The following is a 21199-nucleotide window of genomic DNA, read 5'->3' on the forward strand; positions in this document are numbered from 1 at the left end:
GTGTGTGTTCTGACTTCACCACCACCCTCACCCTCCCCCTCAAAAAAACCCCAAAAGAATAAAGAGGGCTTGACGGATCATAGCGGAGGAACCAGCTTGATAACATTTGATGCTGTTCTCTTGGCTGTTTTCTAAACTAGGTGTCAATTCACAACAGGCTTCAGACGTACCAGCTCAGCAGCAGTCCCGAGAACGCGGGTCTTCTTAACCACGGGGGGGAGCTGCTCTTCCACCCGGGGCTCGCTGCCTCGCCCCAACACCCGAGCACCCCGGCCGAGCGGCCACGCCCCCAGCCCGCCGCCAGCGTGGCCGACCTGCGGCCCGAGGCGCTCATCCAGTGTCAGCAGATCGTCAAGGTCATCATGCTGGACAACGGCGGCCACGCCCGCATGGAGGCGTTCCTCAGCCACGTGCCCCCCGACCCCCGCCCGCACTCGCTCCCCCACTACCACCCGCACCACTACTACCAGCACTACCAGCTGAGCCAGTCGGCCACGTCCACGCCGCTGCGCTCGCCCGACGCCTCGCTATGCGGCGGCAGCGACGGCCACCAACCCCCTCTCCCCCCGCCGCCGCCGCCGTACAACCACCCGCACCAATACATCCCCCCCGACCCCCGCCTCAGTCTACATCGGACCCCAAGCGGCTCTCGGAGCATGGTGTAAATAGATTTCATGTCATTCACCCCACTCACGCCATTTAACAGTACAAATGTACATACAAGATAGAAGATATCATCAGAAGAATACCGAAAATAATGTCTATAATTATATTTAGCAAAATATGCTTAGATTTGACAAAGAAGAACCAAGCAACGTCATGTGTAGATTTTTCAAAACACCTTTTTAACTGGAACTCAAATTGTGGATGGACAAAGAGCGGAAATATCCTCACCTGCGACTGTTGTGCCAAAAAAAATAAGTGACATTTGCAAAGCCAAACATTTATTCATGATGGATGGATGGACACGGCTCCCACGCTGGCTGCTACTTTTTTTTTTTTCCTTCGCTTTTCCAGGAAATGGACTGCTTATATTCACCAGACTTTCAAAAGTGAGACGCACTGTGGCCGCCAAGTTTCTCTTGTAGGGGGACGATGACGCTTCTTCGCTTTTTCAGGCAATCTCGAATCTCCCCGTTTATTTTTTATCTAAGCCTTTGTGCGTGTTTTGCCACCCACTTTCCGCGTGTTTTGTCTTCTCATATCTCTTGCTTATCTTTGTAGCCTGACATTTATCCCCAAAAAGCAAGAAAAACAAAATGGATAATCAACAACCCCTCACGCCAGAGCTAGAAAATGCTGATGATAATAAGCAGGGTGTTATCTGATCGCTTTTCCTCGAGCGCCGATTGTAAATATCACATCCTAAAGATGTCGGAAAGGACAAGCAGCCTTTTAATAATCACATGACCCTCACTCTGAAACGGGTCACTCGATGCCCCGCTCCTCATCTTTTATGCATTAAAACAAAAATGCCCCAAGTGAGCTTGAGCACCCAGACCCGACCAGTCAGCTGTCAGCCACCAGGCAGATTTATAGATTATTATTTTTTTTTTTTTAACTCTGGGCGCCTGTTTTATTCACTGGTAACATCACATTGACTTAAAAGTGGGGAAAAAAAAAAAGAAATGAGCTCATCCTGCTTAATGCATCGACACAATATCAGCGTTATTGCAACTCTTTGTGCTATTTCGAGAGATTTTCGCATCGCATCAACACACCAAGGTACCATAAAATAGCAAGGATGAGCACTTTGGTTGATTTATTTTCATTGGCTTGAAAAACGTAACGTTAAAAAGCGTTTGTTCCTCTTTGATTTGTTTTGCATGTTGGCCCCATGTACATGATTGAAATAAGTGTGTGAGTGGAAATGTCAGGTTCTTTTTTTCTCCCCTTGCTCCCCTCCTTAACTGTCTCGTTTCCTTGGGAGATGCTTTATGTCCGTGTGTGCGTGTACGGGATGTTACCATGGCAACCAATGTAGCATTTAGGGAGTCCCGCGAGTGGCTGACTTTCACCTACGACAGGACACCGACCAAAGGGCTCTCCCATATATACAAGTGCACTGCTTTATGAATGACGTAATGACACCATGTTAGGGAATTTACATTTAATTAATTAAAAAAAAAAGTTAAAGATAAGGGAGTGTGAGAGAAATGAGCCATCACTTCCCGCGGGTGAAGTCCTCTCTTGAACTGTCTTTGCAGTATATCAACATGCTATTAAACATCATTCAAGTCCGTCTGTGTTTACTATGCTCGATTCTTGGAGGACACTTCATTAAGCACACCGGAGAAATCGAACAATAATTTTCTGTCCTGATTTTTTTTTTTTTTTTTAATTTTATGACCACACGTTATTCAGCACACCGAAAACACAATTTGCTGACAACATACAGTATTTACATGCGTCTGACATTGTAAATATGGCGTGCATTGCTTTTTTGTCAGTTTATGTCATCAAAAACACCATGTATGGTCTACATTGGTATATACGCTAAAATATCGCATTACTGTATGCCGGCCGAGAATCACAATGATTGACGGAATTTCCTTGTTTTTAAAGCTGTAAAACACCCGAGTAAAATACATCCAAGTGTCACTAACTCCGCCGTGACGGCATGATTATTATTTCAGGGATGACAGAAGGGTGGGCTAGACGAGGGCTTCACCAACATTCCCAGTGTGCGTAAAAACGTCGTGACCCGATGGCTTGACTTCCTGCTGCGACGTCGTCATCCTCTTCCAGCGCTGAAGGTCACAAAAGAGCAATATTTATCGTTTCTGTTCACCCCCCTCCTGCGTCATTTCCAAGTAGGGAGAGAAAGCGGGCGAGAGTGACGCTGTACCTCCTCGACGCATCCCGGCGTGGTGCACAGCATGTAGACCACGTAGCCCGGGATGAGGACCATGGACGAAAAGGCCATGAACCAGCCAATGGTTTGGCCCCACACAGGGTACACGTACTTGCCCAGAGTCAGCGGCGTCATCTCCACTGCACTGAAGGTAAACACACCCTGAAATAATATATTTGACTTACACGGGGAATGTGATGCGACAACACTGCATTCCTTTGGCATCAAGCCTGCACATAACCAGACGACACTTTGTTTAACTGAACAAATGCTTTATTTTTTTGCATTTTTACGTACAATGGTAATGTTTTATCTGATTTATTTGGACTTTTTATTCAACATGAATGCGAAGGGTCAAACCTTTCCAAAACAGGCTAGCAGCTAGGCGAAGCTAGCAAGCCAATTGCCGCGTTTTCATGTTTAAGAAATCCCTACATGTTTAGCATTCCATACCGTTTTCATTCAGAAACCCTTCACATTTCCTATTCTAGTTTGACATTTTCATGAAAATGTGAAAGTTTAATCCTGTCCATCCTTAACTGGCTTGCAGTTTAGGCTAGGCTAACCACGTGTTGCTGTTAAGATGTTTGACAGAAAACAAAGCTACACAACAGCAGGGTGTTTGATTTGCATGCATGCTAGCCACTTATTTGCATGCTAGCGCTAACTGTGTTTTGAATCTCTCTGAGCTAACTACCCCCAAGGAAGCTGGATGTTTGATTCCAACGTTTGAATAGTACCAAGGACCTCTTGGAAGTAGTTGTATTTTGCCAATCATTGTTTCTATTGTTGTTTCTCGACCGCAACAGTACCAGACATATTGATCGTCACCAGTTTGACTGAGTGACAACATGACAGTGACAGATTGGTGTCACAGAGGTCGAGTCAATGAAATCATTTCCTGTCGGCCTACCAGGCAGATGAACGGCGTGAAAAACTTCCAACAGAGCTTCCACCAAACGCAAGGTCGGTAGCCAATCATGTCCTCGATGTCGTTGTAGAACCTCTCGGCGCCTGCGCCATCAAAATCGACGTCAGGGCAAAAAGATGAGAAATTGCCACCGCCCCCGGACGCTTCCTACCGTAAAGCCAGGCGATGGAGACGGTCTCGAAGAAGACGAGGTAGAGGAGGCACATTCCGCTGGCTGAGTAATAGTCAAACAGCTTGAACACGTACAGGCCACCCTGGAAGACACGCGGGGAAAATGTAGCACCTACCGGGGTTGTTTTGTCATATGGTTTACCTGTGTGATGTTGGAGAACCCGATGATGAAGGACACCAAACAGACCCCCAAGATGAACACCTTCTTCCGCTTCCTCAGCAATAAGGGATACTCGTCCATCAGAGCTGTGATGAAGCCTTCCACCGTGCAGAACTGATTGGAAAGCGGCAAGAAGGGTTATTGGCTTGTCTTTTTTTTTCTTTGCCCTGTGTTGTTTGTACCTGGCTGTCCAATCCCAGCATCATGAGCATGGAGAAGAAGAGGATGGCCCACAGAGACGACATCGGCAGCTGCGTGACCGCCTGTGGGTACGCCAAGAACGCCAAGCCAGGACCTGTATTTTCACAAACACTCCATTAGCGCCACTCAGAGGTGAACAAGTCCAACGCCTCCATCGAATACCCGAAGCGGCCAGCTCCTGAACAGGTTTCTTGGTGATGTGCGACATGAAGCCCACGATGGAGAAGATGACAAAGCCGGCGAACATGCTGGTGCAGGAGTTGATGCAGCACACGATGATGGAGTCCCTGGAATGGACGATAGTGTGCTTGGCAGCGGGAAACAAAATGGCCGTCGGCGTACAACGTCGAAATGCGGGCCGTACTTGTAGACGTCGTTGTTGTAGCTGTTGTAGCTGCCCAGTGCGATGAGCGAGCCCAGGCCTAGGCCGTACGAGAAGAAGATTTGGGTGGCGGCGTCCAGCCATACCTTAAGACACAAAAGTAGAACGTAAAATTGTCAATGTGCAATTTTCGGACAAGACCAAGCAAGAAATTGAATCGTGTGTATTGAGGACATTTTAACCTCAGAGCTGATGAGCTTCTTGAAGTCCGGGGTGATGTAGAAGCGGATTCCGTCGATGGCTCCCGGGAGGGTGACCCCGCGGAAGAACAGGATGAAGAGCATAAAGTAGGGATAGGTCGCCGAGAAATACACCACCTCAATGGAGAGAAAGGTTTCCTTTAGCCAAGTCTGAAATCTGCCTCTATCATCTCCATCGTTTCCAATTAACACCGTGTGACATTTTCTCCACCTCATCCTCAGTGGTTGACATTTCTCAAAGTTAAACCTTCAGTGAGAGAAGATAAAAAATCATTTCATTTGCGCCTGCCCGTCATTTTGAACGACACAATAAAAGTCTGACCTTCCCCGTCCACTCCACTCCCTTCCAGATTGAGAAATAGACCAGAACCCAAGCGAGCGCCAGGGTGCCCACCAGGGGCCAACGGAGCTCCCCGGGCTCCTCCAGACCGCTGGACAACTGGTGCATGTTACGCCTTGGAAAACACCCAACAAGTGATGTTAGAGTCACTCCCAAAATCCGCTGACGTCCGTGGATTTATCCCGATTGCGCAAAGCCACAGTGTCCAAATCTCTCTGGACGGGAAAAGACCATGGAGACTCACTCCCAGAACTCTGTGACAGCACTGGTCAGGTTGGTGGTGTCCGTCAGGCTGTAGTTGCAGAAACACTTGGCCGTGTTCCAGGGATTGTCGCAGTTTTGCCAGGGCAGCTCCTGCACACGCGGAAACAGAAAAAAAATCTGAACCCGGCCAACGAAAACCTCGGCGGAAGTCTTGCTTCGAACTTACCGACCCGAAGGAGTTGAACAAATAGTAGAGGGCCCAGGCTATGATGATGATGTAGTAAATGTTGAGCCAGAAGGAGAGCACCACGGCGGCCAGACCGACACCTGCCGACACAAACACGTTTGCCACGGTTCTACCTCGACCGTTTTCACTTCCCTGCGTCATGGAGGAAGGTTCACGTCATCTTTACCCTTCATCATCGGCATGAGCTTCCACACTCCCAGCCCTCCCACCGAGGTGAATTGTCCGAGAGACGTCTCCAGTAAGAAGAGTGGAATCCCGGCAAACACCAGCGTCAAAAAGTACGGGATCAAGAAGGCACCTTGACGGGAATGAGACGAATCAGTTGTGCTAAAGCGACGTCTCGATCGAGCAGAACTTACCTCCGCCGTTCTTGCCGCACAAATACGGGAACCTCCAGACATTCCCCAAGCCGATGGCGTACCCGACGCACGACAGCAGGAAGTCAAACTTGCCTTTCCAGCTGCCTCGGTCGGGTGGCTCCTCTTTTGGCTCGTCTCGATCCGCAGGGGGCGCCGCGTGCGCCATTTGCTCAAAGGGAACCGCTTGCTTGATGTCACTCGGGGAGTTTAAGTCCACCGTACTCTGTCCCGTCTTGCCCATGGTGGGACCGCCAATGAGAAAGTGGATTCTTTTGGGGCTCTGCGAAAAAGTCCTGCTCGGGAAGATGTTCTCAAGATGGTGTTTGGTTCTTCGGTCGATGGATGCAAATAGGCTGAAACGCTATGAACAAACGATAACTGAAGGTTAGTTAGCACCTGGACCTGGGGGGAGGTGCAAGCGGGGGGGGGGGGGGGGGGGGGGTTGCGTGACTTTGGGTTTATTATTAGCCGAAACAATTTGCCAAAGTCCGCGAGAGATGGCGGGTACCTTGTAGCACAAAAGATGGTTAATAATATCTACTTATTCCAGCATCAGAAAGTTGGCACAGTGAGAGGGGAAGCATTTGCCGGTGATTGATTGGCCTAGAAAATGTTCACATCGCCACTTTTCATTTGATCACCGCACTGAGTGCGCAATCACATCGCTGCAATATTTATAGGTAGGTGCTGATTGATGCTCATGAGAAGACATTGTGCAGCCATGCAGAGGTTCCACGCTTTGAAATTTGGATGAATTTTTAATGGGATGGGGGAAGGTGGGGGTCGTCGGAGCCAAAAGTAAATTCAATTTCAATCAAAGGAACGTGCGTCCTTGTGTAAAGTGACTTCTTCTAATAAGGTAAAAAGCAGTTTCTGATTGCTCTCCATTACCAATCAAACGTTTGTCTTTCCCAGCCATGCGGGATGTCAAAGGGAAGAACGGCCTTACCTTGTGCAAATGTCCACCTCATCAACTCCTTCACCACCCCTTGATTCAAAAGGTCATGAAAAAAAAACGCTTCAATTGGGGCTGCCTCCTCAGGCCCACGGGAGGCTCTCCGCTCCCCGACAAGACCTCGCCGACGTTCCCCGCTCACTCTCTCTGCCGTATCGGCGCGCTGCCGGTTGTCCTTGTTAGCCGCGGCTATCGAGTGGGTGCTAATAAAGTTCGACCTGTGTGCCTGCTTTGATTACAGCTCAGTGCCCCGGACCGCCTGCGGCCATATGGGATATGCCGATCACACACACACACACATACACGCAGAATGGTGGCACATGGTGTGTCGTGTGTATCTGTATGTGTGTGGTTGACACTCAAAACCATATTGTCCGGCAATTTACAGAAAAATGCAAACTAATCAAGAGAAGCTTCATCATGCAACAATATCAACAAGACCAAAACACACTGCCAAGGCAACATCAGGGGGAGGAAAAAGTGGAAAGTCCTGCATTTTACCTCCTGAAGAGGAGACTGAAGGAAGGAAATCAGCGCAATAATATTTGGACGACTGTGGAAAGTAAAAGTTCACAAGTTGTAACATCACAAGGCGGCAGTCGTCGCTTTGACTTTCATTTTCATCTCTGCTCTCGACGGCGGCATTCAGGATGTCATCGCCCCTCGTTATCTTTGCCGGCTACACTCGGGAGAATCAAAATTAAGCCACATCGATCGGCGGCCTAGTAAACAACACAGATGGAAACCGGCTCTGACAGCAGCGATCCGCGCGGCCATCTTGGTGCGTGATGACGACGATAAAGAGGGGAAGGCCTCATTAGGCGCCTTCAATGGGATTTCATCTTGTCAGTTGAAAAACTCATCCACACGTCAGCGCGCCGGTGCATTGTGAGACGGCTCATTCGTCTTCCGTGATGGAAATTGGAGATGCTTTATGTTTGTGTAAATTGAGAGGAAATTGTGTATAGTTGGGATGAAAATATGCAGGGAAATGAATTGCATATGTCTGCAAAAAAAAAAGATTATGTTTAGCCCTGTGAGGAAAAAGTCCCACTTCATAAATAATACGAAATGTTTATCTTCTCCTAGGAACAGAAGAATTGGGATGCGCGGCCATCACACCGACAGGAAGTGAAAATATGGAGCCAGCTATAATCTGTAAGTGACAGTCAGTTTTCCATTTCTTCTACCTGCTGCGTTATCATTCTCTCCAATCCGTCCGAATGAACGCTTTCATGCACCCCGTCACCTGATAACGTGATAAGCTGTCCACTGTAGCAACCGCTGTCCCTCAAAGGGTTAATAAGCCTTCTCTGCGGAAGCCCAATCAATGTAATCCAATCTATGACCAAACAATTTCGACGTGCCCAATGACAACATAATCACTGTATTACCGGTATTTATTTTAATAATAAAAAACAATGTATACAATTGCCCGCACAGTACATACTGTCCATGTAGGCAAGCCAGCGTTTGTACAAGCGCACACAATCAGGCTTAATTTTTCTCCATCAACTGTGGGGCAACTAAACAAACAGAAGCATGCGCTCATCGAATGCCGATTCACATCTCACACATGTGATCGACCTCAAAAGAATGTGGCACACAGCAGGGGAAATTTGTTATACGTGTTATATAAAGTATACGTTTGTAGTACAGAGTAGGGACATGTCAGAACTACTGAAGCATCATATGTTTAGAGTAGAGGGCACATATACAACGTACATGCAGCGTAGCAAATTCCCATTCAAATGTTGATTTTGTAGAATTAAAATCCAAAAAATTAATGATTTGGTGCAGTCTTGGTGTCAGGGAACTATGTAGAAGTGAATGGAGGACAAAATGCTCTGCCACCATTGACGGCGCTTGTATCCCAAAAACACTCACATCTTAAGTCATCATTCCCCATTGAAATGAATGGAAAGGAAATTAATCCGTTCCAGCCTCCCACCAAAAATATACTGTATATATTTTTTGAACATCTTTTTTTTTTTAAAGAAATTTTGCATTTAACAGTCTTGTAATGTAGAAAAACACAGTTATGACATTTGCCCTCCACAGAACCTGCAAAGGATGGTCTTAAATCAAGGATCTCATTCCACTAAACACACTAAATGTTGAAGTGAGTTGAGTTTCATTTACACAAAAGATGTGCTTCACTGCCATCTTGTGGCATCAATAGGAAACCTTTTCAGGCCATGTCAGTTACTTGCCAGATTTTTGCCAATAGGTGCCGGATTTGGGCTGTGTTAATGACGTAAAATAACAAATGGGTCTGCTAAGAGGTCCCTGAAAACCTTTAACTATAAACACGCCACATGACGCCATGAGTCTTTTAAACGCTGCTGACTTCCCCCGTCGCCATCTTCTCGTCGCCTCCTCTCGCCGCCCTCGCTCGGACAGGCCCGTGGACGACGCAGCCGCACACCGTCAGGGCGGGACTGTGAGGCCGAGCCTGGCGGAGCTCGCTGGAAGGCATCGTCATGCTCTGGGGAGTCTAGTTGGGCGATACGAGCCGACGCGAGAAGACAAGATCAGAAAATGTTTTCAAAAATGATCGTGGCAAGCACTCACCCTGCACAATGTGACGAAGATGAACGCCGGGATGAAAACGAGCGGTGTGAGAATGAGCAGCGAGCCTACGGCCAAGGCCCACGTGCCCAGCTGGTAGTCGTACACCATCAGCGAATGCGTCTTGGCCAGATCGAAAAACATGGTGATCTGGAAGCCAGTCGGTCAGTCAGACAGACAGACAACAACGGGAAGTGGCAGAGGAAGCTCACCACGCAGAGCAGCGGCGTGACGAACAACCAGCAGTACTTCAGAACGGGAAACGGACGGTACCCGATCATGTCCTCGATGTTGTCCAAGAAACGATCCGCACCTGTTAGTGCAAATTATTTCATACAAAATCACTCTTGTATTAAATATCAACACAGCCACCTACCATACACCCAGCCGATGACGACGCTCTCAAAGCAGGCGATGATGAGTAGGCTGGTCCCGCTCGGCCCGAAGCTGTCAATCAGGTGGAAGAGCATGATTCCTCCCTTTAAGAAAAAAAATCTATTTTAAATTACATTAAATCAAACAACATTTCGGTGTCTGTTAGCTTTTCTTTCTTTGACCATCAGGCGGCTGCCCAAATTGCTGCGTTACCTCGGTGACGAGGGGTAGGCCCAGCAGGAAGCAGACGGCCGCAATCACCAAAACCAGGATCTCCCGAGCGCAAGGCCTCCTCAGATGCTTCGGGAACAGGTCGCTGATGGCCGTGGCTAAGCTCTCCACGCACACAAACTGTGAAGAAAAACAGCTGAGCTCTTTGTTTATTTTTCAGAAAGAAGACAGAGTGGATGAGGATACATGGCACATGCCTGCGTGTCCAGACCCAGGAAGAGCATCATGAGGAAGAAGAGCACAGTCCAAAAAGTGCTGCCGGGGAGCATTGAGAGCACTTTGGGGTAGGCGATGAAGGCCAAACCTGGACCTTGGGGATGGACGCAGTAAGACATAAATACCAGTGGCAAGGAATAACTACACTGAATATTTTGTTGCTATTTGAATCAAGCAATGGAAATTAAGTCATTTTAAAAAATTGATTAATCGACAAAATAATAGATTAATTAATCGTAATCTGTAGCCCTACCATCGATTAATCCGATTTGATTTTTAAACATGTGCATGTTAGCTGAGGTCACCCTCCTCACGCCAATGTAGAATATCTGACTGTGGATTTAAAAGGCGGGGCCTGGCCTGGTGAGTGACGTGGATGTCAGTGAATGAGATTGTCGCGTTGGCTGTTGTGAGTTCAGGTTAATAAAAAAAAAGAAAAATCATCTTTGACTTTTTTTTTCCCCCAGCCCGAGAGACGTCTTTTGCCACCTCTGTTCAGAACACAAACAGGCCGCCGAGCGCCAACCAGGACGCACCACTGTGAACGACGTCCTCCACCGCCAGGTCCAAGTTGAACGCCATGAAGCCCAGCGTGGAGAACACCACGAAGCCGGCGAAGATGCTGGTGGCGCTGTTCAAAAGGCACAGCGCCACGCAGTCCCTGTTGAGAGCGCACACCGGTCAGTAATCTCAACATGAGGTGGGTACCGCTGGTTCACCTGTACCTGTAGCAATTGTTGTTGTACTTGTTGTAGCTGCCGAGAGAAGTCAGGACTCCCTGGCAGACAGCGTAGGAGAAAAACACCTGAGTCCCTGCGTCCAGCCAAACCTACACAGGGCAAAACTTTTATCAGTAAAAAACACAGAGGAGACAACCCGCGCGACATTTTCACCGGCGCCTCCATCCCGGCGGCTCCGGCGCGAGTGCTTTCCCAGCCGACAACACATGGTTGCCATTAGCGACGGGCAGCAATAAATCGGATGCAATTTACATGCTGACACATGGCCGCTAGGCTCACACAGAGGAAGCTGTTATGTCCTGCCGCTGGTTTTTTTTTTTTTCCCCCTTTGGGACATCGATCTCGGGCGCCCACTGAGTCGCTCAAGACAAAGGAGACACATTCACATGAGGGGAACGGAACCAGGCCAGATGTTTGATCCTCACAAGCAAAAGCCGGCTTGGAAAGGAACCACGTTGCATAACGTCCCTATTTGTAACATGTCGCTCGTGTTGATTCCAGACGTCTTTTTAACGTGTGAAGAAGTGACGAGAATCTACAGATCGCGAGAGGAAGTCCGCGCGGGCATGACCGCCACGGGGTGATGACCTCTGACTCCTAAGCTTTCAAGACGGCAAGACTCCGCTTTTAATATCCAGCAACACATGTTCCTATTGTGCTCAAGCATGCCAACCATCCATCCCAGTGCTGCTCGGTATTCCCCCCGCGGGACCGGACATGCATCTCGATACTGACGACACCCGCGCTCGTGTGCTTTGCGCCCATAAAATGAATTAAACCTGGGGGGGGGGGGGGGTGCTGCTTAAATGCGCTTGACGGATCCCAGCTCGCCTCGCTTTCTCGGTTTGTTTTTCTTGTTAAGGAGGAAAAGCTTGGGAGGGGAAACGAGGCAGGAAGGAGAAACGGATAAGGGCCGCATCATGCGCCGGTCGCACGAAGGGGCCCCACGTAGGTTATGTTTGCTCTTCAAATGTGATATTTTCCCTTTTCTTCTTACGTCGGCGCTGAGCAGCCTGCTGAAGTCGGGCAAGAGGTAGTATTTCAGGCCCTCGCCGGCACCGGGCAGCGACACCCCTCGGATGAAGAGGATGATGAGCATCAGGTATGGGAAGGTCGCCGTCACGTACACCACCTGCAACGTCGCGTGTCAAATATTTAACGGGCTCTCGCACACCCACCAAAGCAACAACAAAAAAAAATGAAACCCATTTTGGTGATTCAACCCTTTCATGCACCAGTAATGATAACCCGTAAGCTGATAACATGCTAGGCCTGTCCACTGTCGTCACCGCCGTCCCTGAACGGGTTAAAGGCACTCGTGCGTCTAGTGCACATGGTTCACATTTGTGAGCAATTTGTTTGTCTTTGAAAGTGACTCCGCAAAATAGCCTCCTCATAGCAGAGCCATTTTTTTTTTCCTGCGCGTGTGTTTGTGTGTGTCTCGTGCTTGACAGACATGCTTACTAAATTCAAAATCGCAAAGCGAGACGGGCCTGAGAGGCTGACATTTTTCAGAGACAATTCCAAGCGGCCGCTGAACCGTGTAAATGACCCGAGAATGGGCATGTCAAACCAAAATACCACGCTTCCTGTGTCTCTTTCAGTGTGGCTTCTGAAGACTTTTTTTTTTAAACTTCTACTAATAATAGACAAAGTGAAACTTGCTCATGGGCGCTGACGAATATGTCCACATACCTTTCCCATGCTTTTAATCCCCTTCCAAATACAGAAGTAGCAAATGACCCAGGCCAGCAGCAGGCACAGTGCCAAGTCCCAGTGCACCTTGCCGAGGGACATGGACTCAGACATCCTCAACACGCGATTGCTGCGCAGGAAGAGAGAAAAAAAAAACGCCTGTCAATCAATCAATCAAGGGCACATGCCGCAACGATCCAACAGAGCATGTGCAGCGGGGCGTTGCGACGTTGAAAGAACAAGCGGGCGTTTTCAACGCGCTGGCGGCGAGCAGCTGGATCACATCAAAATACTTCCAAGTTGCGCAACTGGCGTCCATGTTTACATTCGATGCGGCGCCATAAGCGATTGCATGTGGCCGGCGAGGAACACTTTGCTGCCGAAAGCAGCTTATGTTTACCTTGTGCTGTCAAAGAAATGGTGTCTGCGGATGAGTGTGAACTTGTGTGGGGGGTGTAAGCGTGTTTTTGTTTTTGTTTTTTTTCTCACGTCCAGAATTCCTCCTCGGCGGACTTCACCATGAAGAAGGATTCATTCAGGGATCTGCAGAGGTGGAGCAAAGCACACAATGAGCAAGTCAAGGACGGCGACGAGTCAACAATTACCGCACAGACGCAAAAGCGGAGCAGCACAATGTTTCCCAGCGAGTTTCTTTTGGATTGGTCGCAACACATTCGATGACGGTACGAAGTGCAATGAGTGACGTTTGCTTTAAGTAGTGGGGCTATCGTGTCGATTTTATTTAGTTAACAAAAAAGGGGTTTTCAATTTTTGTTTTCTTGAACTATAATAACCTCGGTGGGGTTAATTTTAATTTTGTTTCTGTCAACGCTCCATGATTTTTTTTTTTGTCCACATACAACAAAAATCAATTTAAAAAAAATTCAACTCAGGACTTATTTTAAATGGACTTTCCTGTATTTACATTTCACGTTCTTATAGGCCGTTTGTTCTCCAAAGGCCTAGGGTTAGATGAGTGCATTGTCCTCACACAAAATAGTAAAATGGGGTTATTTCATGAAAACCGGTCTTAATAGTCGAATAACCCCTAATCCTGCCCGAGCCCCTCAATCCAGACGGCTCCGAAAACCTCTCCTTTTTTGGTGTCGATCCAAAAAAGAATAGTTTGGCTACCTTTCCCTTGTGTTTTTTTTTTTTTTTGCTCATGCTGTTTCTCAGCAGAAGATGAAGAAATTGGACCTCGGCGAATGGGTTCAAGCTCGAGGCGAGCAAGACCAAGCACGACTCACATGTTGCTGATGTTTTCAAAGTAGTCGTAGGTGCTGACGTTGAGGAAGGACCAGTTGGCGTCGGGGCGGAACAGATTCGGGTTGGCGTGGAGGCCGGTGCGGTCGTGACAGTTGTCTGCGGGGATGAGACCAGCGGTGAGGAAATCGCGCACGGGCGTCTTACCGTAAAATTAAGGGAGTGTTCCGTAGGAGCCAGATGCTACTCGCCGCTCACCGGTGTTCCACGCATTGTCGCACGTGGACCAGGGCAGTGGGCTCTGGAAGGAATTGAACAGGTAGAAGAGGACCCAGGCCAGCACTACGATGTAGTAGATGTTCAGGTAGATGACGATGATGAGCGAGGCGATCCCCACACCTGACAACAAACATACTTTTTAGAACGCCTGTCGCAAAGAGAACATCCGCCATCACCCCAAGTGCTTTAATGCAGACTATTCCTATGAGAATGAGCTCTATCTTGCATCACATTCAATCACTAAAGCTATTTTTTGGGTTGATTTTTGCAAATTAGACAATAATAACAATTTTTACATCCAACGATGCGTTCTGGTGTGCGAACGATGACAGAAACAGCTTAAGAATGATGCGGTCATGACCCGTGTGTTCATTTCGAGAAGTGTGGTGCCCTCCAGTGGCAGCCAAAAGTATCACAGAATTAAATACCAATCAAATTTTCCGGCATTTAAAACTTCAAAAAATTCCATGACATCACGAGGTGGAAAAATTGCTAATGCCGTAACTGTTTGGCACATGTTTTTTCAAGAGTACAGTAAAATATCCAACGTGGTTGCATTACTCATGACCATTTCTTGTGAACATGCCCCCGTTTTTGTTTGTCACAAGGTCTACAAATGTTTACCACTACAGCTGCTTGTCTTCATGTCTTCATCTATTCAACAAATCTCAGCCTTGTTTGATTATTCTTTTTTTTTTTCTTCTTCTCTAGCTCACCCTGAAACATTGGGCAGATCTTCCTCCAGGCAGTGACGGCCCCCTCACTGGTGTACTGGCCCAGCGCCGTCTCCAGGAAAAAGACGGGGATCCCGCCAAAGGCCAGGAACAGGAAGTACGGGATGAGGAAGACACCTGTGCGCCGTGGTGTGAGGAAACAAAAAAAAAAGACAAAAAGTTGCAAGATATTTCGCAGAATATAGCGGTACCTTGAGATCTGAGTGACCCGGATTACGTGTTCTTTACGAGCCGTCGTTTGGGCGATTTTTGCGATGACTTACAAGTAAAAAGTTTGTGCGGCAATATACTCACATGTGAGCGCACTCGCATATATTCTTTGTCCTCTGCGAAGAACAATCATTGCAGCTTACCGTATTACACTGCCCCCAGGTGGCCACATTGAGCATAGTGAAATTTTTGTATGCTTTGTTACTGTTATGCCTTTACAAGTGGGAAAGGACAGGCAGAATCACCAAAGCACAGTAGAACACAGCACACTCGTCCAAAAGCTGCTGTCGGACACTACTTTCACTTAGACACTCGCATAGCTCCTCTCTTGGCCCCGCCTCTTAAAGTCACATGCAAGTACATCAACGCTACAATGCACTCCTGTGTTTTCTATACATTTTCTGCTTGTAAGATTTAACTGTTTTTTTCTTAAGTTTAGATGTGTTTAAAGCATATGGAAAGGGTAAAAGTATGTGCGGGGGTTGGAATTAAGTGTTCAATGATGTCTGTCATGCAGATTTCACTGATATTGGGAGGTTTTTTTTTTTTATTGGGTGGAATCAAACAACAGTGGTGTTGGGCCAACATCTTGAAGCCATTTTGCAGAACAATCAAGTTCAGCTTTCCCAAACTCCCACATACTCCCACACTTTCTCTCTTTCTCTCTCTCACGCTCGCTCGCTCTCTCTCTCACACACTCCTACACACACACACACACACACACAGCTCTCACCTCCACCATTCTTGAAGCACAAATAGGGGAATCGCCATACGTTTCCCAGGCCGACGATCTCTCCGGTCATGGAGAGCAAAAACTCCCATTTATTGGCCCACTTAGCCCTGGCCGGACTCCCAATGTCGCTGTCCACTTTGTTTGGATTAGACTGTCCATTGGGTTTCACCCCGGTTGCTTCATCAGTCATGGTGTCTCAAGTCTGTTGCATGCACATAATAAACATGACATAGCTGCTCATAACTTATGTACTCACAATGTTTGGCATTTTATCTCATTTGCAGAGATGATATTGGTTTTGTAATCAGACCAATTGCTGCTCAGTTCAAAAAACAATTACTGGCCCCAAAGTGCAATTAACTGTTAATTAAAGAAAACACAACTTGTTCTAGTGCCTAGAAACGAGACATGCAACTCACCAGTGGGCTTTGCAGTGAACCCTGGATGGAAAACTCTCCAAATGAAGAAGTGGGCAGGAGTTTAGCAGGGAAAAGTCTTGTTCTCAAACGGGGTGTGTCTTTGGAGGATGCGCATATATCTGGGGGTGGGAAAAAAAGAGACTAAAGGGTGAATGCGTGGCTAATTGGGGTATGAATTGGGGTTGTTGTAATCAGTGAATGTTTTATTGTGAATCATGAGGACAACTTCCAGAGGACGCATCAAAAGCCTTCCTTAGAACAATTTATTTTATAATATAATATTTTGCACTAAGAAATAGCCATTTGGGCTTTCCCCTTAGCGAGAACTTGTATTGTAGACCTCGTCAATAAAAATCAGGTTGAAGTGTGACTTATTAATTTCTTACGCGTGAACCCTGCAGGTCGAAATCGGGGCGAAAGAAAATGTCAAGGAGCCAGACGTGATTGGTGCGTGATGGCGTGACGTATTTAGCTATAACATCCCAAACCAGGAAGTGAAAGTGAACGTCGAAAAGGGCAGATTTGGTTGATAATTTTCATTCCGCCTTTTTTTTTTATGGCAACGGGCAACTGGTATCCAGACGCCGTGAGAGTCACGACATTCCGCGGAGAGCGGTGTCATGTTCGGACTGAGCTTCCAGGATGAATCGCCCCGATAGACGCCAGGGTGACTAAATCAAATCACGTCCTGGACCCCCTGCTTCCCCTCCCTCGCCTGGTGGTCGTTGATGTCTTGTTTTGACATCTACAGTTTGACGTAGCGCGATGCTAGCCACCAGGACAGCTGAGGATGAGTCCCCGGAGGTGGAGGAGATGGACACACTGGAGCCCAACTGGTGCTGGTTCTACCTGGCCGAGTGCGGGGTGTGGCACATGTTTGAGGTACTGTACCGGACAGCACACGTGAGATTGCTCGTTTTTCCACACCATAACAATAGGTGGCCATACGGGTATTCGATGACGTGTACACGTAGGCGCCATATTGGAATACATTGCACATAACCAACAAATTGTGAAGGATGATCACGATCGATACATATTTCGATGCCACGTCCGATATTGATTTATTACTTGCCACTTTAGTTTGCAGCATTTAAAAACATATTTTGTGGAACTCAACTTCAACGTCAAGAAGAGAAAACAGGAAAATTAATTTATTTTTGTCATTTACAGATGTTCTCCATCAATTTAGTCAAATGAGAATTGTCATATTTCATGTTGTAATTTTGTGCACTTTTTTTCTAGAAAAAGAAAATCCAGGTTAGTATTCCTGGATTTTTTTTTACTGGCCCAATTCTAGCGAGATTTATTCCAGCCATCTGTTTTGTATTCATTTTTTCTCCTTCGAGTGAGCGAGAGCCTATCCCAGTTGCTAACCATCCTGCTGCTTTTCATTATCGTGTTTGCATAGTATACATTCTGATTACGTTGGTCATAGTTGATTTTCAAAGTGTTAACATACACCAGAGACAATACATTTTGTTTTGTGTTTTAGCGTTATTTTGTGGCACTCCCTGTTCATTTTAGTCACTTGGGTCACTCCTGAGGGAAAAAAAAAACATCCTCATAACATGGGTGAAGTTTGGTTCTCGTGTTAAAATAATTAATAACACTTAACGGTGATGAACAGTGATTTCATCGCAGATCGACCCAAGCGCCGCCTGCTCCGTGACCAGCGCTCAGATCGAGCAGTGCTACACCCGGAACCAGCGCGGCGTCATGGAGTTCTACACAGCCAAGTATACGTACCGGCTGGACTTCTCGGGTACGACACTGGCGAGATAAATTACGTTTAGGTCGGTTATTACGCTCATGTTTGTCCGTGTTTTTGCCAGTCATGCGGCAGGTCAACTTGACGACGGGGAAGCAGCGTCCGATCAAGCGGTCCCTTCACTCGGCAACGGGTTTCAGGTGAGAGTGGGCCGTTGACATCATGTCATGGCATCGTCGAATCTGGTGTATGGCCTTGGCTTCACCTTTAGGTTCATTTGCGACAACCTGGCCTTGCCCGTGCCGTGTCACTGGGAGAGGATCAACACGGACGAGCCCTATCAGGTACAAAAAAAAAAAAGTGATACCTCAATTTATTGAGATACTTTGATTCGCTGTAAATCTAATTCACTGACATAGGTTCTTTATCCTCTACGAAAATCCACATTAATAGTATTTCCACTCATTTCAATTAGGAAAAAAATGACTTATGATCTGGAGTAAATTCAACTTGTAAGTGGAGGCACCACTTTTTCGTGATGTCTAATTCCCTGCTTTTTATTTATTTTTGTGTGCGACAGCTGGTCCAGTTGGGCCGAGACACCTACGAGTTTAAAGAAGTGGGCCGACTGTACGAAAGGACAATGGATCGACCCATCAAATCCATCCAGAGGATTCAGAATTTGGACTTGTGGGAATTCTTCTGCAGGTCGGTGGACTCGCGGGGGAAATTCTGCCTCAAAAGTGGCAAGTCACGCTATTGTTAATCGTGGTCTTGTGCAATGCGCTCATAAATTCCTTGCCGGCACCATAAGATGCGTTTGGAAACAATTTCCTCCACTTGCTAGCTCGCTTTTGTTTCGTGAAAGTTAACAAAAAGCCAGAAAGCAAATGATTTCTCGAAGTATAACTGTTAAAAAAAAAACTCAATTTTTTTCCTGAAATATGAGAAAACTCTTCAACTTTATTCGCATAACTTCAATTTCTGTTTCTGGTGGGGGATTTTTTTTTACAGTGTGGCTCTTATTCTCCCTTCCTAACAATCCAATGTGTTTGTGTGTTTCCCCTTTCCAAAGGAAGAAAAGGCAGCTGAGAAAAGTGAAGCGCACTCTTGATATTGAAGAGCGGATGCTTTTCCACGGCACGGGGCACAACAACATCCAGGCCATCTGCATGTTTAACTTTGACTGGCGTCTCACGGGAAGCAACGGCGACGTCTACGGGAAAGGTACAAAAGTGACTCCGCTTGGCTGGTGATCGTTTCTCACGAAAACGTCTTTTCCTGCTTCTCAGGCAGCTACTTCGCCCGGGATGCCAAGTACTCCAGTAAGTTCTGCCACAACACGGGCAAGCACAACAACAACCTGCAGCGGCACGGGCTGGCGCCCCCCATATTCGCCAGCGAGCCGTCCTACAAGAGCATGTTTTTGGCACGGGTGCTGGTGGGCGAGTACACGCTGGGCCACCCGCTGTACTGCCGCCCGCCCTCCAAGGACACCAGCCTCACCAACTTCTTCGACAGCTGCGTGGACGACACAGCCAACCCAAAAATCTACGTCATCTTCGACAGCAATCAGATCTACCCGGAGTACCTGATCGAGTTCTACTGAGATCGTGGCGCACTCCCGTTGCCTGGAGTGACGAGCACTTCAAGTGACGTCATGGCGATTCTGTGCCTAAGTAGAGCATGAATAATCTCAAGTGCCTTTGATGAGGACAATGACATCGCTGTGGGGACTTTGTTTTTCCACTGCGCCCACCCTAGGGATATTGATGAAAAATAGCTCTGGAAAAGAAAAAAGAGTCATGAAACTTCACTGATAAATCCTCGTGGCTGTTTTGTGCATATGTATTGGCGCTGAACATCCTTCACGGTCTCCACATGTGTAGCACTGTGTTGACAAGTAACCGCAACACGGAATGTCGCTTTGCTATGTGTGCATCACAAATCTTGTTAAGATGTCGCATTTCTTTGTGCGTCTGTGTACACCACAGCGATCTTGAGGAGAAGAGCAAGTGACGGAATTCGCCACAAGGTGGTGCAATAGTACAAGTATGGTTTCAGAGAAACTTAGTCAAATAATGTTCAGAAATTTGTGTAATTTGCACATTGTGTGACTAATAAATGTTTTATTGGCATTGAGCCAGTTGAGGTGAAGTTGGATAAATATAGAGCTGAATTTGTCTTGTAATGATCAAATAAAAGTCCAAAATAAACGCAGTGCGTTGTGTGATGCTGACGACATATCCGGGTATTTGGGGGGCTGCGGATCTGTGACGTCATCGCGTACGCAGTACGTACAGACGGCGTTGATGATTAACAATGTAACCTAATGGCATATCTAAGCTCACCGACCTCCAAAAATACTGAATTTATAAAAATAAAATTGACGTTTCCTCGCCTTCAACGATTACCCTTTTCCCTATCAAATAAACAAATATCGTCGTTCCCACTCACACACACATTAAGCCTCTATACGCACGGCGAGGAAGATCATGATGAAGGCCATTTGAGGACTTTTTAAGCTCCTAAATCTAAAGCCCACAAATCTTCAGTACTCCCTTCAGGGTGACATACTGACATGAGACTTTTTATTCGTTATTTGCCACTGCCACGACCGATCAACTGTTTGTCATTTATACATTTGTCCGGCAGAAGGCGCCGTTACCTCAGAAACAGTCGAACAATGGTCGCCAGTCCTTTCTTGTCAACTGTTTTACAACCCATCACAAGCACGCACTTTCACTTTCGCACGGAGTGCACAGACACACTGACTGTCAATGGTTTCTTCTTGAAACCGAAGCACGAGCTCATACGAAGAATCATTTTCACGATATATTCAGTTGAGTTGACTTCAGTTAATTGTCAACACCTGAACGGTGAGCATGAACGTTGCTTATCTGACATCTACGCTGTGTATGCGTTGTCGCTCCAAAGCCACAAATAAGCGATTTATCGGCCTGAAAAGTACTTTATTGAAAGATCAATGTTCCCGAGCATATGCTCCTATGGTTGTCCGCAGAGCGATGGAGGGGAGCCGGAGGAAATCTTTCATCTGCCCCGCTTCCTTCCTTG

At 47.1% G+C, this 21199-nt stretch overlaps 4 protein-coding genes across 9 annotated transcripts in view; 2 read left to right on the forward strand and 2 right to left on the reverse strand.

Annotated features, from left to right (window-relative positions):
- Positions 1 to 2240, forward strand: part of iqsec3a (IQ motif and Sec7 domain ArfGEF 3a) — a 34688-nt gene extending 32448 nt beyond the window's left edge. The window contains exon 14 of one of the 3 annotated variants that reach the window (XM_086103457.1): positions 141 to 2240. In XM_086103457.1, the coding sequence (XP_085959583.1) occupies positions 141 to 665 (525 nt within the window). In that variant the 3' untranslated portion in view covers positions 666 to 2240. The remainder of the gene's footprint in view (positions 1 to 140) is intronic. The other 2 variants (XM_086103458.1, XM_086103460.1) reach the window with 2 other exon arrangements.
- On the reverse strand, positions 2096 to 7411 carry slc6a1l (solute carrier family 6 member 1, like). Its single transcript, XM_086103472.1, has 15 exons — positions 6999 to 7411; positions 6050 to 6410; positions 5857 to 5988; positions 5670 to 5770; positions 5484 to 5593; positions 5222 to 5354; positions 4882 to 5016; positions 4682 to 4785; positions 4480 to 4604; positions 4299 to 4411; positions 4099 to 4230; positions 3937 to 4039; positions 3768 to 3868; positions 2849 to 3016; positions 2096 to 2750 (listed from the first exon to the last, which is right to left on the reverse strand). Exons 2-15 carry the CDS (start codon positions 6288 to 6290, stop codon positions 2655 to 2657), a joined length of 1794 nt encoding a protein of 597 aa, XP_085959598.1. The 5' UTR covers positions 6291 to 6410; positions 6999 to 7411; the 3' UTR covers positions 2096 to 2654.
- Positions 7412 to 8389: 978 nt separating this feature from the next.
- On the reverse strand, positions 8390 to 16455 carry LOC147186178 (sodium- and chloride-dependent betaine transporter-like). 2 transcript variants are annotated; one of them, XM_086103470.1, is made up of 16 exons: positions 16414 to 16455; positions 15995 to 16196; positions 15034 to 15168; positions 14297 to 14437; positions 14083 to 14197; positions 13322 to 13375; positions 12833 to 12962; positions 12135 to 12269; positions 11123 to 11226; positions 10934 to 11058; positions 10379 to 10491; positions 10164 to 10301; positions 9952 to 10054; positions 9788 to 9888; positions 9579 to 9725; positions 8390 to 9501 (listed from the first exon to the last, which is right to left on the reverse strand). In XM_086103470.1, exons 2-16 carry the CDS (start codon positions 16182 to 16184, stop codon positions 9340 to 9342), a joined length of 1893 nt encoding a protein of 630 aa, XP_085959596.1. In that variant the 5' UTR covers positions 16185 to 16196; positions 16414 to 16455; the 3' UTR covers positions 8390 to 9339. The 2 variants fall into 2 exon arrangements, with proteins under 2 accessions (XP_085959596.1, XP_085959597.1); XM_086103471.1 differs by lacking the exon at positions 16414 to 16455 and having other exon boundaries at positions 15995 to 16305.
- Positions 15047 to 20344, forward strand: LOC147186179 (protein mono-ADP-ribosyltransferase PARP11-like). 3 transcript variants are annotated; one of them, XM_086103476.1, is made up of 9 exons: positions 15047 to 15148; positions 16995 to 17080; positions 17165 to 17295; positions 18058 to 18178; positions 18249 to 18324; positions 18396 to 18468; positions 18705 to 18832; positions 19200 to 19351; positions 19417 to 20344. In XM_086103476.1, exons 3-9 carry the CDS (start codon positions 17179 to 17181, stop codon positions 19731 to 19733), a joined length of 984 nt encoding a protein of 327 aa, XP_085959602.1. In that variant the 5' UTR covers positions 15047 to 15148; positions 16995 to 17080; positions 17165 to 17178; the 3' UTR covers positions 19734 to 20344. The 3 variants fall into 3 exon arrangements, with proteins under 3 accessions (XP_085959602.1, XP_085959605.1, XP_085959604.1); XM_086103479.1 differs by lacking the exon at positions 15047 to 15148 and adding an exon at positions 15162 to 15180; XM_086103478.1 differs by lacking the exon at positions 15047 to 15148 and adding an exon at positions 16836 to 16860.
- The last annotated feature ends 855 nt before the right edge of the window (positions 20345 to 21199 follow it).

The sequence above is a fragment of the Hippocampus guttulatus genome, chromosome 22, assembly GCF_054856545.1.
Source record: "Hippocampus guttulatus isolate MCC_2025c chromosome 22, RoL_Hgut_1.0, whole genome shotgun sequence".
NCBI classification, from domain to species: Eukaryota; Metazoa; Chordata; class Actinopteri; order Syngnathiformes; family Syngnathidae; genus Hippocampus; species Hippocampus guttulatus.